The sequence below is a fragment of the Pristiophorus japonicus genome, chromosome 7, assembly GCF_044704955.1.
Source record: "Pristiophorus japonicus isolate sPriJap1 chromosome 7, sPriJap1.hap1, whole genome shotgun sequence".
NCBI lineage: Eukaryota > Metazoa > Chordata > Chondrichthyes > Pristiophoridae > Pristiophorus > Pristiophorus japonicus.
The window spans coordinates 12,002,146-12,015,696 of record NC_091983.1 but is presented as its reverse complement, the minus strand read 5'-3'; the positions used below and the strand labels follow the sequence as shown (position 1 = coordinate 12,015,696).

The 13,551-nt window shown below is 48.3% G+C and overlaps 1 protein-coding gene across 1 annotated transcript in view; it reads right to left on the bottom strand.

Moving 5' to 3' along the window:
• Nucleotides 1-13,551, bottom strand: part of nup43 (nucleoporin 43) — a 29,083-nt gene that overhangs the window by 12,438 nt on the left and 3,094 nt on the right. The window contains exons 2-4 of the mRNA XM_070884811.1: nucleotides 9,135-9,257; nucleotides 7,230-7,307; nucleotides 6,203-6,365 (exon numbers count right to left, since the gene is read on the bottom strand). Of these exons, the coding sequence (XP_070740912.1) occupies nucleotides 6,203-6,365; nucleotides 7,230-7,307; nucleotides 9,135-9,257 (364 nt within the window). The remainder of the gene's footprint in view (nucleotides 1-6,202; nucleotides 6,366-7,229; nucleotides 7,308-9,134; nucleotides 9,258-13,551) is intronic.

Genomic DNA, 13,551 nt, shown 5'->3' with positions numbered 1-13,551 from the left:
CCCACTTTCTGATGCACTCTTCCTGTCACGCTCTGGTTATCATTACCCCTATCGCTACCTTGCACTATTGCCTTCTCCTTTCGCGTTGACTTTAAAAATTTCCGTTCACCTGATCCCACCGCCGCACTAATTAATTTAAAGCCCTATCTACAGCCCTAGTTATTCAATTCGCCAGGACTCTGGTCCCAGCCTGGTTCAAGTGAAGCCTGTCCTGATGGAACAGCTCCCTCTTATCCCAGTACTGGTGCCAGTGCCCTATTTCTCCCACACCAATCTTTGAGCCACGTGTTCATCTCTCTGATCTTATTTACCCTATGCAAATTTGCTTATGGCTCAGGTAGTAATCCAGAGATTATTACCTTTTGGTTCTGCTTTTTAATTTAGTCCCTAGCTGCTCATATTCCCTCAGCAGAACCTCTTTTTTTGACCTACCTATGTCGTTGGTACCTACGTGGACCACGATAACTGGGTCTTTCTCCTCCCACTCAACATTCCTCTCCAGCCCAGAGGAGATGTCCTTTACCCTGGCACCCGGCAGGCGACACAGCCTTCAGGACTCAAGCTCTCAGCTGCAGATAACCGTATCTATCCCCTAACTATACTGTCCCCTACCACATTTCTTTTTACTCCCCCAACTTCAATGGCCCGCTGTGGTCAGTTTGCTCATGCTCCCTGCCGTCCCTGCTCTCGTCCACACAGGGAGTTGGAACCTCGTACCTGTTGGACAAGAGCAAGGGCCGAGGCTCCTCCATCACTACATCCTGGGTCCCCATACCTGCCTCACTCGTAGTCACACCCTCCCGTCCCTGACCACGGACCGAATTTGAATTATTTAAGCTAAGAGGTGTGATTCTCTGCTGTCCAGGTAACTCGCCCCCTTCTTGATATATTGCAGTGCCTGAAACTCGAACTCCAGCTCATGAACTTGGAGCCGAAGTTCCTCGAGCTGCCAACACTTGCTGCAGATGTGGTCACCGTGGATCACACTGGTGTCCACCAGCGCCCACATGCTGCAGCTGCAACACATCGCCCTCCCTGCCATTTATAGTGTATTTTATTTAATTAAGTTTTCAAGTTTGGAAATATCAATGATCTATGTTTAATTTTTAATCGAGCTCTTAATTTAAAGCAATTCCCAAGTTTAGAAAAAAAGAGAGAAATACTGACCAACCAATCACTTACGTGTTTTCCTGTGACATCACACTTTGATTTCCCTCCCTCAGGTCGGTTGGTGCTGTTCTGGGCTAGCTCCTTTGTAGTCCCTTGGTGTCATATTTGACCCCGAAATGAGCTTTTGACCACATATCCGCAGCATAACCAAGACCACCCATTTCCACCTCTAACATCACCCGTCTCCACCCTTGTCTCAGCTCATCCACTGCTGAAGCCCTCGTCCATGCCTTTGTTACCTCTAGACTTGACTATTCCAATGCACTCCTGGCTGTGGCCTCCCACATTCTACACTACGTAAACTAGCAGTGATCCAAAACTCCGCTGTCAGTGTCCTAACTCGCACCAAGTCCCGCTCACCCTTCGTTGACCTACATTGGCTCCCGGTCCGGCGACGCCTCGATTTCAAAATTCTCATCCTTGTTTACAAATCCCTCCCTATCACTGGAATCTCCTCCAGCCTCATAAACCTCCCCCGAGATGTCTGCGCCACTCTAATTCTGCCCTCTTGAGCATCCCTGAATATAATCGCTCAACCATTGGTGGCCGCGCCTTCTGTTGCCTAGGCCCCAAGCTCTGGAGCTCCCTGTCTAAACATCAATTTCTTCCATCAAGACGCTCCTTAAAACCTACCTCTTTCACCAAGCTTTTGGTCACCTGCACTAATTTCTACTTATGCGGCTCGGTGTCAATTCTGTTCATCTCATAGTACTCCTGTGAAATGCCTTGGGATGTTTCACCATGTTAAAGGCGCTATATAATTACATGTTGTTGTTGTAGTAAATATACCAGGTTATAAGATCTACAGGAAAGATAGGGAACATAGCAGAGGGGGAGGAGTGGCCTTAGTGATTAAGGATGAAATCACTTCAATGATAAGAGAAGATATAATGACAGGCAGTGGAGACTTTGAGTAAAATTAATAGGAAAGGATTTAACACTATAGCGGGAATTGTGTATAGGTCTCTTAGTAGCAGCTGTGCAGTGCTAGATTGTATAAATGCAGCGATCAAACAAGTGTGTAGCAAAGACAGAGTAATTTTAATGGGGGATTTTAACTTTCATAAGCAGACTAGCAGCTGTCAGAAAGGTAGTGAATTTTGGAGTGAGTTCGGGATAGTTTTCTATAACAATATGTCCTAGAGGCAAGGGGGCATGCCATATTAGATTTAGTAATGAGTAATGAGCCAGATTTAGTTAATAGCCTAACTGTGCGTAAACATGTATCTAATAGTGATCATAATATGATAGGAGTTCAATGTAACGCTTGAAAGGGAGAAACACAAAACAGCGGGACTAAGATTCTAGATTTGGGTAAAGCCAACTTCAGCAGGATGAGACAGAGATTGTCCACAGTAAACTGGGCAAATCTGTTCATGGGTAAAATGAAAGATCAGTGGGAGATGTTCAAAATTTTTTTTTTTTTTTTTAAAAAGGTGAAACAGAACCAGATCGTACCCCTGAAGGGATACAGCTCTACTTGCTAAAAAACCCCAGCAATGTACGACTAAAGAGATAAGGGACAGCATAAAACGAAAAAAAAATGCATACAAAAATGCAAAAAAATAGCACAGATCCTGGCAAATTGGAAAGATACAAAGAACAGCAAGGAGTCACAAAACAGACAGTAAGAGCTACAAAAAGGGCGTATGAAAAGAAACCTGCAATGGACATCAAAATAAACAAACTTTTTTTACAATTATATTAGAAAAAAAAGAGTAGCCAGGAGCAATGCTGGCCTCTTAAAATCTGAAAGCAGTGATATTATAAGGAAATGGTGGACATGCTTTGCGTCAGTATTTACAGTTGAGGAAGAGGATAGAATGCCAGAAAACACAAGGAAACTAAATCAGGGACAGGAACTCAACAAAATAACAGTAATGCAGAAAATAATGGCACTAAAGAGTGACAAATCCCAGGGCCAGATGGTTTCCATCCCAGGGTTTTAAAGGAAGGTGGTGAGCACATTGCAGATGTCCTTAACTATAACCTTCCAAAGTTCTCTTAATTCAGGAACCGTCCCTTTAGATTGGAACATTGCGCATGTCATTCCGCTGTTTCAGAATGGCGAGAGGGGGAAAACCAGGGAATTATAGACCAGTTAGCCGAACATCTGTTGTCAGAAAATTGTTAGAGTCTATAATTAAGTGTCGGGTGGCTGAAAATTTTGTACATTTTCAGTTGATCAGAGAGAGCCAGCATGGATTTGTGAAAGGTCGGTTATGCTTGACAAACCTGATTGAATTTGTTGAAGAGGTGAGTAAAGTAGTGGACAGGGGAATGTCTGGATGTTATTTATATGGATCTCCAGAAGGCATTTGTTAAAGTCCCAAATAAGAGACTGTTAACTAAGGTAGAAACCCATGGAATTGAAGGCCAATTATTGACCTGGTTAGGAAATTGGCTGAGCGGCAGGTGACAGAGAGCAGGGATAATGGGCAGGTAATCGAATTAGCAGGATGTGACTAGTGGTGTCCTGTGGGGATCTGTGTTGGGGCCTCAACTATTCACTGTATTGATTAATGACTTAGATGATGGCATAGAAAGTCATATATCCAAATTTGCCGATGACACAAAGATAGGTGGAATTCTAGGCAGTGCCGATGGAAGCAGAAAATTGCAAAGGGATATTGATAGATTAAGTGAATGGGCAAAACTGAGGCAAATAGATTCCAAAGTAAGCAAAAGGATAGAACAGGGTACTTTCTAAATAGTGAAAAGCTAAAATCAGTGGAGGTCCAGAAACTTGGGGGTCCATGTAAATAGATTAAAATGTCATGAACAGGTACAGAAAATAATCAAAAAGGCTAATGGAATGCTGGCCTTTATAGCTAGACTAGAATACAAAGGGTAGACCTTATGCTGCAGTTATACAAAGCCCTGGTTAGACCACACCTGGAGCACTGTGAGCAATTCTGGGCCGCACACCTGAGGAAGGATATATTGACCTTGGAGGAAGTGCAGCGTAGGTTTACCAGAATGATATCCGGACTTCAAGGGTTAAGTTACGAGGAGAGATTACACAAATTATCGTTGTATTCCCTAGAATTTAGACGGTTAAGGGGTGATCTGATGGAAGTTTTCAGGATATCAAGGGGAACAGATAGGGTAGACAGAGAGAAGCTATTCCCGCTGGTTGGGGTGTCTAGGACTAGGGGCATAGTCTGAAGATTAGAGCCAGACCTTTCAGGAGTGAAATTAGGAAACATTTCTACACACAAAAGGTGGTAGAAGTTTGGAACTCTCTTCCCCAATTGGCAATTGATGCTAGATCAATTGTTAATTTTAAATTGGAGATTGAAAGCTTTCTGTTAACCAAAGGTATTAAGGGATATGGGACCAACAACAACAATTTTATTTATAAAGCGCCTTTAACGCAGTAAAACATCTCAAGGCACTTCACAGTATAAGACAAAACAAATAAATTTGACACCGAGTCACATAAGAAATTACGGCAGATGACTAAAAGCTTGGCCAAAGAAGTAGGTTTTAAGGAGCGTCTTAAAAGGAGGAAAGAGAGGTTTAGGGAGGGAGGTCCAGAGCTTAGGGCTCAGGCAGCTGAAGGCACGGCCACTAATGGTCAAGCAGTTATAAATCGGGGATACTCAAGAGGGCAGAATTTGAGGAGCGCAGACATCTCGTGGGGTTGCGAGGCTGAAGGAGTTTACAGAGATAGGGAGGGGCAAGGCCATGGAGGTACTTGTAAACAAGGATGAGAATTTTGAAATCAAGGCGTTGCTTAACTGTGAGCCAATATAGCTCAACGAGCACAGGGGTGATGGGTGAGCGGGACTTGGTGCGAGTTAGGACACGGGCTGCCGAGTTTTGGATTACCTCAAGTTTACGTGGTGTAGAATGTGGGAGGCCAGCCAGGACTGCGTTGGAGTAGTCAAGTCTAGAAGTAACAAAGGCATGGATGAGGGTTCCAGCAGTAGAAGAGCTGAGGCAGGGGCAGAGACGGGCGATGTTAGAGGTGGAAATATGCGGTTTTAGTTATGCTGCGAATGTGTTGGGAAGCTCATTTCAGGGTCAAATATGACACCTAGGTTGCGAACAGTCTGGTTCAGTCTCAGATAGATGCTAGGGGGTATATATGGAGTACGGTCGCAGAGCAGCCATGATCTCACCGAATGGCGGAGCAGGCTCGAGGGGCTGAATGGCCGACTCCTGTTACTATGTTCTCACTTCAAAATCATAAGGCATTGGGTTCAAGTCCCACTCCAGAGACTTGAGCACAAACTCTAGTCTGATACTCACTGCAGTACTGCTGGAGTGCTGCACTGTCGGAGCTGCCGTCTTTAAGCTGAGACGTTAAACCGAGGCCCCATGTGCTCTCTCAGGTGGTGCTATTTCGAAGAAGAGCAAGAGAGATCTCACCGGTGTCTTGACCAATAGTTAATCCTCAACTAATATCAGTAAACGGATGATCTGGTCATTATCACATGGCTGTTTGTGAAGCTTGCCATGCGCAAATTGGCTACTGCGTTTGCTACAGTGACCGCACTTCAAAAAGTACTTAACTGGCTGCAAAGCACTTTGGGACATCCTGAGGTTGTGAAAGGTGGGATATAAATGTAAGTCTTTCTTAATCAAAGTTCCTTGTTTGTGTTGAATGAATTCTGTTTGTATTGAGATTTCAGGTTACTTTTAGTTTTGTAAGACCAAAATGGGTTGTCACTGCCAATGTATGTAAATTAAAAAAGATCAAAGGTATTAAGTTTGCTGAGTTAGTACTTTCACATGTCAACATTTAATGGATTCACTGCTAAAGCATTATCTAGTGTTTGCTTGTACAAGATTGTCATTCTTTTAAAAATGAGTGCACCATTCATAATCTATGGAAAATTGACGGTGGAGATAGACAGATCTTTGAACAATAAGGGAGTCAGGGGTTATGGGGAGCGGGCAGGGAAGTGGAGCCGAGTCCATGATCAGATCAGCCATGATCGTATTGAATGGCGGAGCAGGCTCGAAGGGCCTGATGGCCTACTCCTGCTCCTATTTCTTATGTTCTTATGTTATTTGCACCCACCTATGATCCGCACCGGTTCCCTTTGGTCAGCTTGGAAATGGTTGATCCGGCCATCCTCCCCGACGGTGACGATCTCGGGGCCGTTACAGACCAGGCTGGTACAGGGAGCACTGTCGCAGGAATGATAGTGGGCATGGTCCCAGCGCTGGAGGACAGAGAGAGTCTGCAGGGGGCGGGGCGGGGGGGGGGAAAGAGAAACACAACCTGCTCACTTCAAATCCGGCGTGCGAAAACTGAATGTGCCATCAACACCAGGGGACATTTCAAAAACCCCCCATAGGGATATGGAAGAGCCAGAGCGCTTCATTTTAAAGAATGAATTATGCCCATTTCTAAAAGGATATACTTGCTTTGGAGGCAGTTCAGAAAAGGTACACTAGGGTTGTTTCCGGGGATCAGTGGGTTGACTTATGAGGAAAGGTTGAGTTGGTTGGGCCTATACTCATTGGAATTCAGAAGAATGAGAGGTGATCTTATTGAAACGTATAAGATCATGAGGGGGCTTGACAAGGTGGATGCAGAGAGGATGTTTCCACTGATGGGGGAGACTAGAACTAGAGGGCATAATCTTAGAATAAGGCCGCCCATTTAAAACTGAGATGAGGAGAAATTTCTTCTGAGGGTTGTAAATCTGTGGAATTCGCTGCCTCAGAGAGCTGTGGAAGCTGGGACATTGAATAAATTTAAGACAGAAATAGACAGTTTCTTAAATGATAAGGGAAAAAGGGGTTATGGGGAGCGGGCAGGGAAGTGGAGCTGAGTCCATGATCCTACTAAGTGGCGGAGCAGGCTCGAGGGACCGTATGGTCTACTCCTGCTCCTACTTCTTATGTTCTTATGTAAACCGTAACGGAAGAGCACCTTTTTACTTCAGCAATCAAACGGGTACAAAATGTCAAATACTATCAACGCTGAGACTTTAAACAAGAAACAGAACATGGGGATACTCTGAACAAAGTCGAGACTTTCCTTCCACTTCAACTTCCCGAACTTCTTTTGATACTACTTTCATATTTAATGTCATTACCTGGCTGTTCGGATGATGACGGAATATAGTGACACTTCCTGTCGATGAAGCGGTGATAATCCTCTCCTGATCCAGAAACTATAAAAGTAAGCCATAGTTATCTCGATAAGTTGATGTAGAAATTTACACACGCACACACACACACACACACACAAAATCTAAGATAATAACTTGCATAATCCTGGGACCCCTTGCTTTGAATCCCAATAAAAATTGTAGACAGACACAAGGGAAGCCCCCAATGTTCCTACATTTAAAATAGGCACTTGGTTCAATAATCAAATAATCAGGGTTTTTTGTGTGTGTGAGGGAGGGGAGGTGGGGGGTGTGGTGCGTGGTGTGTGCGTGCGTCAATAAAATTCCTCAGCTGACAGTCCCAGTGCAGCACCGAGGGAGTGCTGCACTCTTGGAGGTGCTGTCATTCAGATAAGACATAAAAAAAAGATCCCACAGCACTATTTCAAAGAAGAGCAGGGGAGTTCCCCCCCAGTGCCCTGGCCAATATTTATCCCTCAACCAACATCACTAAAAAGAGAGCATCTGGTCATCACCACATTGGTGTTTGTGGGAGCTTGCTGTGCGCAAATTGGTTGCTGCGTTTCCCACATTACAACTGCGACTACATTTCAAAAAGTACTTTATTGGCTGTAAAGCGCTGTGGGATGTCTGGTGGTCATGAAAGGCGCTATATAAATGCAAGTCTTTTCTATATCTATTCAGTCACTCTTCAATAAATCAATTACATTTATAATTACAACTTGCATTTAACAACCCATGCTGGCTGTCCCTGCAATTCTAAATGCTCATTAATTTGATCTTGAATTCTGCATTCTAAGACTTTGCCACAATGGAGATTAGAACAACCTTTTGCTTTTTACTGCAGTTCATGATGAGTACATTAAAACTGTAAGTCCTGCCCCACCTCTAACCCACAGGCTGGCGCAGTGGTCTCAATACTCTGTTAAATATTGGGAAGACCGAAGCCATTGTCCTTGGTCCCCACCACAAACTGCGTTCCCTAGCCACTGACTCCATCTCCCTCCCTAGCATCTATCGGAGGCTAAACCAGACTGTTCGCAACCTAGGCATCATGTGACCCTGAAACGAGCTTCGGGCCACATATCCGCGGCATGATTAAAACCGCCTATTTCCACCTCCGCCTCAGCTCTTTTGCTGCTGAAACCCTCATCCATGCCTTTGCTACCTGTAGACTTGACCACTCCAACGCACTCCTGGCTGGAGGCCCACATTCTACACTACATAAACTTGAGGACATCCAAAACTCGGCAGCCCGTGTCCTAACTTGCACCAAGTCACGATTACCCATCACCCCTGTGCTCGCTGACCTACACTGACTTCCGGTTAAGCAACGCCTGGATTTCAAAATTCTCATCCTTGTTCCCAAAGATGTCTGCGCTCCTCAAATTCTGCCCTCTTGAGTATCCCTAATTATAACTGCTCAACCATCGGTGGCCGTGCCTTCAGCTGCCTGGGCCCCAAGCTCTGGAACTCCCTAAACCCCTCCATCCCTCTACCTCGCTTTCCTCCTTTAAGACGATCCTTAAAACCTACCTCTTTAACCAAGCTTTTGATCACCTGCTGTAATTTCTTCCTCTGTGGCTCGGTGTCAAATTTATCTGTTTTGTCTTACATCACTACTGTGAAGCACCTTGGGACGTTTTGCTATATAAATAAAAGTTGTTATTTTAATTCCACATGAACACAATTCCTGCTGTGGTAATTCCACACTAGAATATACCGTTCAGCATGGAGCACAAACCCTATTACTTGCGTATTATTGTGGAGATGTTCCAAATGGAATCCGGCACCAGGGTGTGGGAGTTGGGACACGAGGGAGGCGAGCTGCACGGTCTCATTCAAGCTCGACTACTGCTTCGCACGTACCTGTAGGTCCATCACGTCACCATTGTGGTCTATGGAACACATGAGCTTAGGGTCCTCCTCGTACAGCTGATCTGTTTCAGAGATTTCAATGTCGTGTGTCTCCCAAAGGCACACCTTGTTCTGCTGCATGGGACAATAGGAGGCAAAAAAAAACCTGTTCATTACAGAGGCTTCAAAAAAACAAAACCTATTTCAGTTGCAGGCCTCCACAAACTTTGAACGAGCTACTTAATCTGAACTGACAGTGTGGGACGATAAAGTTAATAAGCCTCAAGTGAGGCCAGAGATGAATAGAACAGAACAGAATATCAGAGAACTGGACAGCACAGGAGACCATTCGGCCCATCGCCCCTGTCCCAGTTCTTTCAAAGAGCTCTCCAATTAGTCCCACTCCCCCCGCTCTTTCTCCATAGCACACAAATTTTTCCTTTTCAAGTATTTATCCAATTCCTTTTTGAAAGTTACACTTGAATCTGCTTCCACTGCCCTCTCAGGCAGTGCATTCCAAATAACTCGCTGCGTAAAAAAAACTGACCTCCCCTTTGGCAATGATCTTAAATCTGTGTCCTCTTGCCAGTGGAAACAGTTCCTCCTTATCTCCTATCAAAGTCCTACAGCATTTTGAACACCTCCATCAAATCACCCCCAAACCTTCTTTGTTCTGAGGAGAACAATCCCAGCTCCTCTGGTCCCTCATCCCTGGTACCATTCTGGTCAATCTCCAAGGCCTTGAAGTGTGGTACCCAGAATTCCTAGCTTTTACATAGATTTATATTGTATTTACAGCACAGAAACAGGCCATTCGGCCCAATCTTCTCCTTAGGCCGTCCCCCGGAGTCGAGGATGACTTGCTTCCACACTAAAATGAGTTCTCAGGTGACGGACGAGACCAATGCAGGATCTACAGTCTCGGTCACAGGTGGGGCAGACGGTGGTTGGAGGGACGGGTGGGTGGGGGGGCTTGATTTGTCGTTCACTCCTTCCGCTGTTTGTACTTGGCTTCCGCGTGCTCCCGGCGAAGAGATTCGAGGTGTTCGGCGCCTTCCCGGATGCTCTTCCTCCACTTTGAGCAGTCTTGGGCCAGGGACTCCCAAGAGTCGGTGAGGTTGTTACATTTTTTCAAGGAGGCTTTGAGGGTGTACTTGAAGCATTTTCTCTGCCCTCCTGGGACTCGCTTGCCGTGACAGGAGCTTGGAGTACAGCGCTTGTTTCGGGAGTCTAGTATGGGGATTGTGGACAATGTGGCCCGCCCACCGGAGCGAATCGAGTGTGGTCAATGCCTCGATGCTGGGGATGTTGGCCTGAGAGAGAACGCTGACGTTGGTGCGTCTATCCTGCCAATGGATTTTCAGGATTTTCCGAAGGCAGAGTTGGTGGTACTTCTGCAGTGCTTTGAGGTGTCTACTGTATGTTGTCCATGTCTCTGAAGCACATAGGAGGGCGGTTATCACTACTGCACTGTAGACCATGAGCTTGGTGCTGGGTTTGAGATCCTGGTCTTCGAACACTCTCTTCCTCAGGTGACCAAAGGCTGCACTGGCACACTGAAGGCGGTGTTAGATTTTGTCTTCGATGTCTGCCCTTGCTGACAGAAGACTCCCAAGGTAGGGAAATAGGTTAATGCTCCACATAAACCTCCTCCCACGTTTTTTCATCTCACCCCACCCTAACCTTCTATTCCTGTCTCCCTCTTGTGTTTATCTAGCTTCCCCTAACCGCTGTTCACCTCAACTACTCCTTGAGGTAGCATGTTGCACATTCTCACTATTCTCTGGGTAAAGAGGTTTGGTCTCAATTCATAATTGGATTTGTTGGTGACTATCTTATATTTATGGCCTAGTTTTGCACAACATCACAAGTGGAAACATCTTCTCTCGACGACCCGATCAAATCCTTTCCGAATCTTACCCTATCAGGTCACCCCCCTCAGCCTTTTCTTTTCTACAGAAAAGAGCTCCAGCCTATTCAATCTTCCCTGGCAGTTACTACCTCTCAGTTCTGGTATCATTCTAGGAAATCTTGTTGCATTTTTTTCTAGTGCCTTTTAATAATATGTTGTCAGCTGTGGCTCAGTGGGCAGCACTCTCGCCTCTGGGTCAGAAGGTTGTGGGTTCAAGACCCACTCCAGAGACGTCAGCACATAAATCTAGGCCGACACTCCAGTGCAGTGCTGCACTGTCGGAGGTGCCATCTTTCAGCGGTGACATTAAACCGAGGCCCTGTCTGCTCTCAGGTGGACGGAAAAGATCCCATGGCTCGACTTCAAAAAGGAGCAGGGAATTTACCCCCAGTGTCTCTCAATCAACGTAACAAAAAAAAGAGATTATCCGGTCATTATAACATTGCTGTCTGTGGGAGCTTACTGTGCGCAAATTGGCTGCATCATTTCCTACATTACAACAGTGACTGCACTTCAAAAAGTACTTCATTGGCCCCAAAGTTCTTTGGGATCTCCGGTGGTCGTGAAAGGTGCTATAGAAATGCATTACTCTCCCTCCCCCTCAGGTCCAGCAGCTCACTCTCTCCTCCCCACCATCTCTCCCCCGCTCACCCCCCTCTCTCTCCCTCCCCTCCCCCCCCAGTCTCCCTTTCACCCCCCGCCCAGTCTCTCTTTCTTTCTTTCTCTCCCCCCCCCCGCCGTCTCTCCCTCCCCCCCCCCGTCTCTCCCTCCCCCCAGTCTCTCTCTCTCTCTCTCCCTCCCTCCCCCCCGTCCCTCTCTCCCTCCCCCCTCCTCTCTCTCTCTCTTCCCTCCCCCCTCTCTCTCTCTCTTCCCTCCCCCCCTCTCTCTCACTCCTCCTCCTCCTCCTCCCCCCCCCTCTCTCTCTCTCTCTCTCCTCCCCCCCCCCGTCTCTCTCTCCCTCCTCCCCGTCTCTCTTTCTCTCTCTCTCTCTTCCCCCCCCCCGTCTCTCTAACCCCCCCGTCTCTCTCTCTCTCTCTCTCTCTCTCGTCCCCCCCGTCTCTCTCTCTCCCTCCCCCCCACCCGTCTCTCTCTCCCTCCCCCCTGTCTCTCTCTCTCTCCCCCTCCCCTCCCATCTCTCCCTCCCGTCTCTCCCTCCTTCCCTTTCCACCCTCCCGTCTCTCTCCCCTGTCTCTCCCTCCCCGTCTCTCCCTCCCTCCCCTTTCCCCATCTCTCCCTTCCTCCCCTCCGCCCCGTCTCTCCCCTCCCCGTCTCTCTCTCTCCCTCCCCTCCCACCCCCCGTCTCGCTCTCTCTCTCTTCCCCCCCCCCAGTCTTTCTTTCACCCCCCGTCTCTCTCTCTCTTCCCCACCCCCCAGTATCATCTCTCTCTCCCCACCCCTTCTCTCTCTCTCTCTCTCTCTCTCTCACTCTCACTCCTCCTCCTCCTCTCTCTCTCTCTCTCTCTCTCTTCCCCCCTTTCTCTTCTCCCTCCCCCCCCCTCCCGTCTCTCTCTCCCTCCTCCCCATCTCTCTTTCCCCCCCCCCGTCTCTCTCTCTCTCTCTCTCTCTCTCTCCCCCCCCACCCAACCCCCATCTCTCTCTCTCTCCCCCCCACCCAACCCCCATCTCTCTCTCTCTCCCCCCGAACCTACGTCTCTCTCTCTCTCCCCCCCACCAACCCCCGTCTCTCTCTCTCTCCCCCCCACCAACCCCCGTCTCTCTCTCCCCCCCAACCCCCGTTCTTCTCTCCCCCAACCCCCGTCTCTCTCCCCCCCAACCCCCGTCTCTCTCTCTCCCCCCAACCCCCGTCTCTCTCTCTCCCCCCACCCCCCGTCTCTCTCTCTCCCCCCACCCCGTCTCTCTCCCCCCCAACCCCCGTCTCTTCCCCCCCACAACCCCCGTCTCTCTCCCCCCACAACCCCCGTCTCTCTCCCCCCCACAACCCCCGTCTCTCTCCCCCCACAACCCCCGTCTCTCTCCCCCCACAACCCCCGTCTCTCTCTCTCTCTCTCTCTCTCTCCCCCAACCCCGTCTCTCTCTCTCTCCCCCCCAACCCCCGTCTCTCTCTCTCTCTCTCTCTCCCCCCCAACCCCCGTCTCTCTCTCTCTCTCTTCCCCCCAACCCCCGTCTCTCTCTCTCTCTCTCTCTCTCCCCCAACCCCCGTCTCTCTCTCTCTCTCTTCCCCCCAACCCCCGTCTCTCTCTCTCTCTCTCTCCCCCCAACCCCCGTCTCTCTCTCTCTCTCTCTCCCTCCCCCCCTAACCCCGTCTCTCTCTCTCTCTCCCTCCCCCCCAACCCCCGTCTCTCTCTCTCTCTCTCTCTCCCCCCCCAACCCCCGTCTCTCTCTCTCTCTCTCTCTCTCTCTCTCTCTCGCCTCTCGCCCCCAGCCCCCGTCTCTCTCTCTCTCCCCCCAACCCCCGTCTCTCTCTCTCTCTCTTCCCCCCCAACCCCGTCTCTCTCTCTCCACCCCCCTAACCCCCGTCTCTCTCTCTCTCTCCCTCCCCCCCCAACCCCCGTCTCT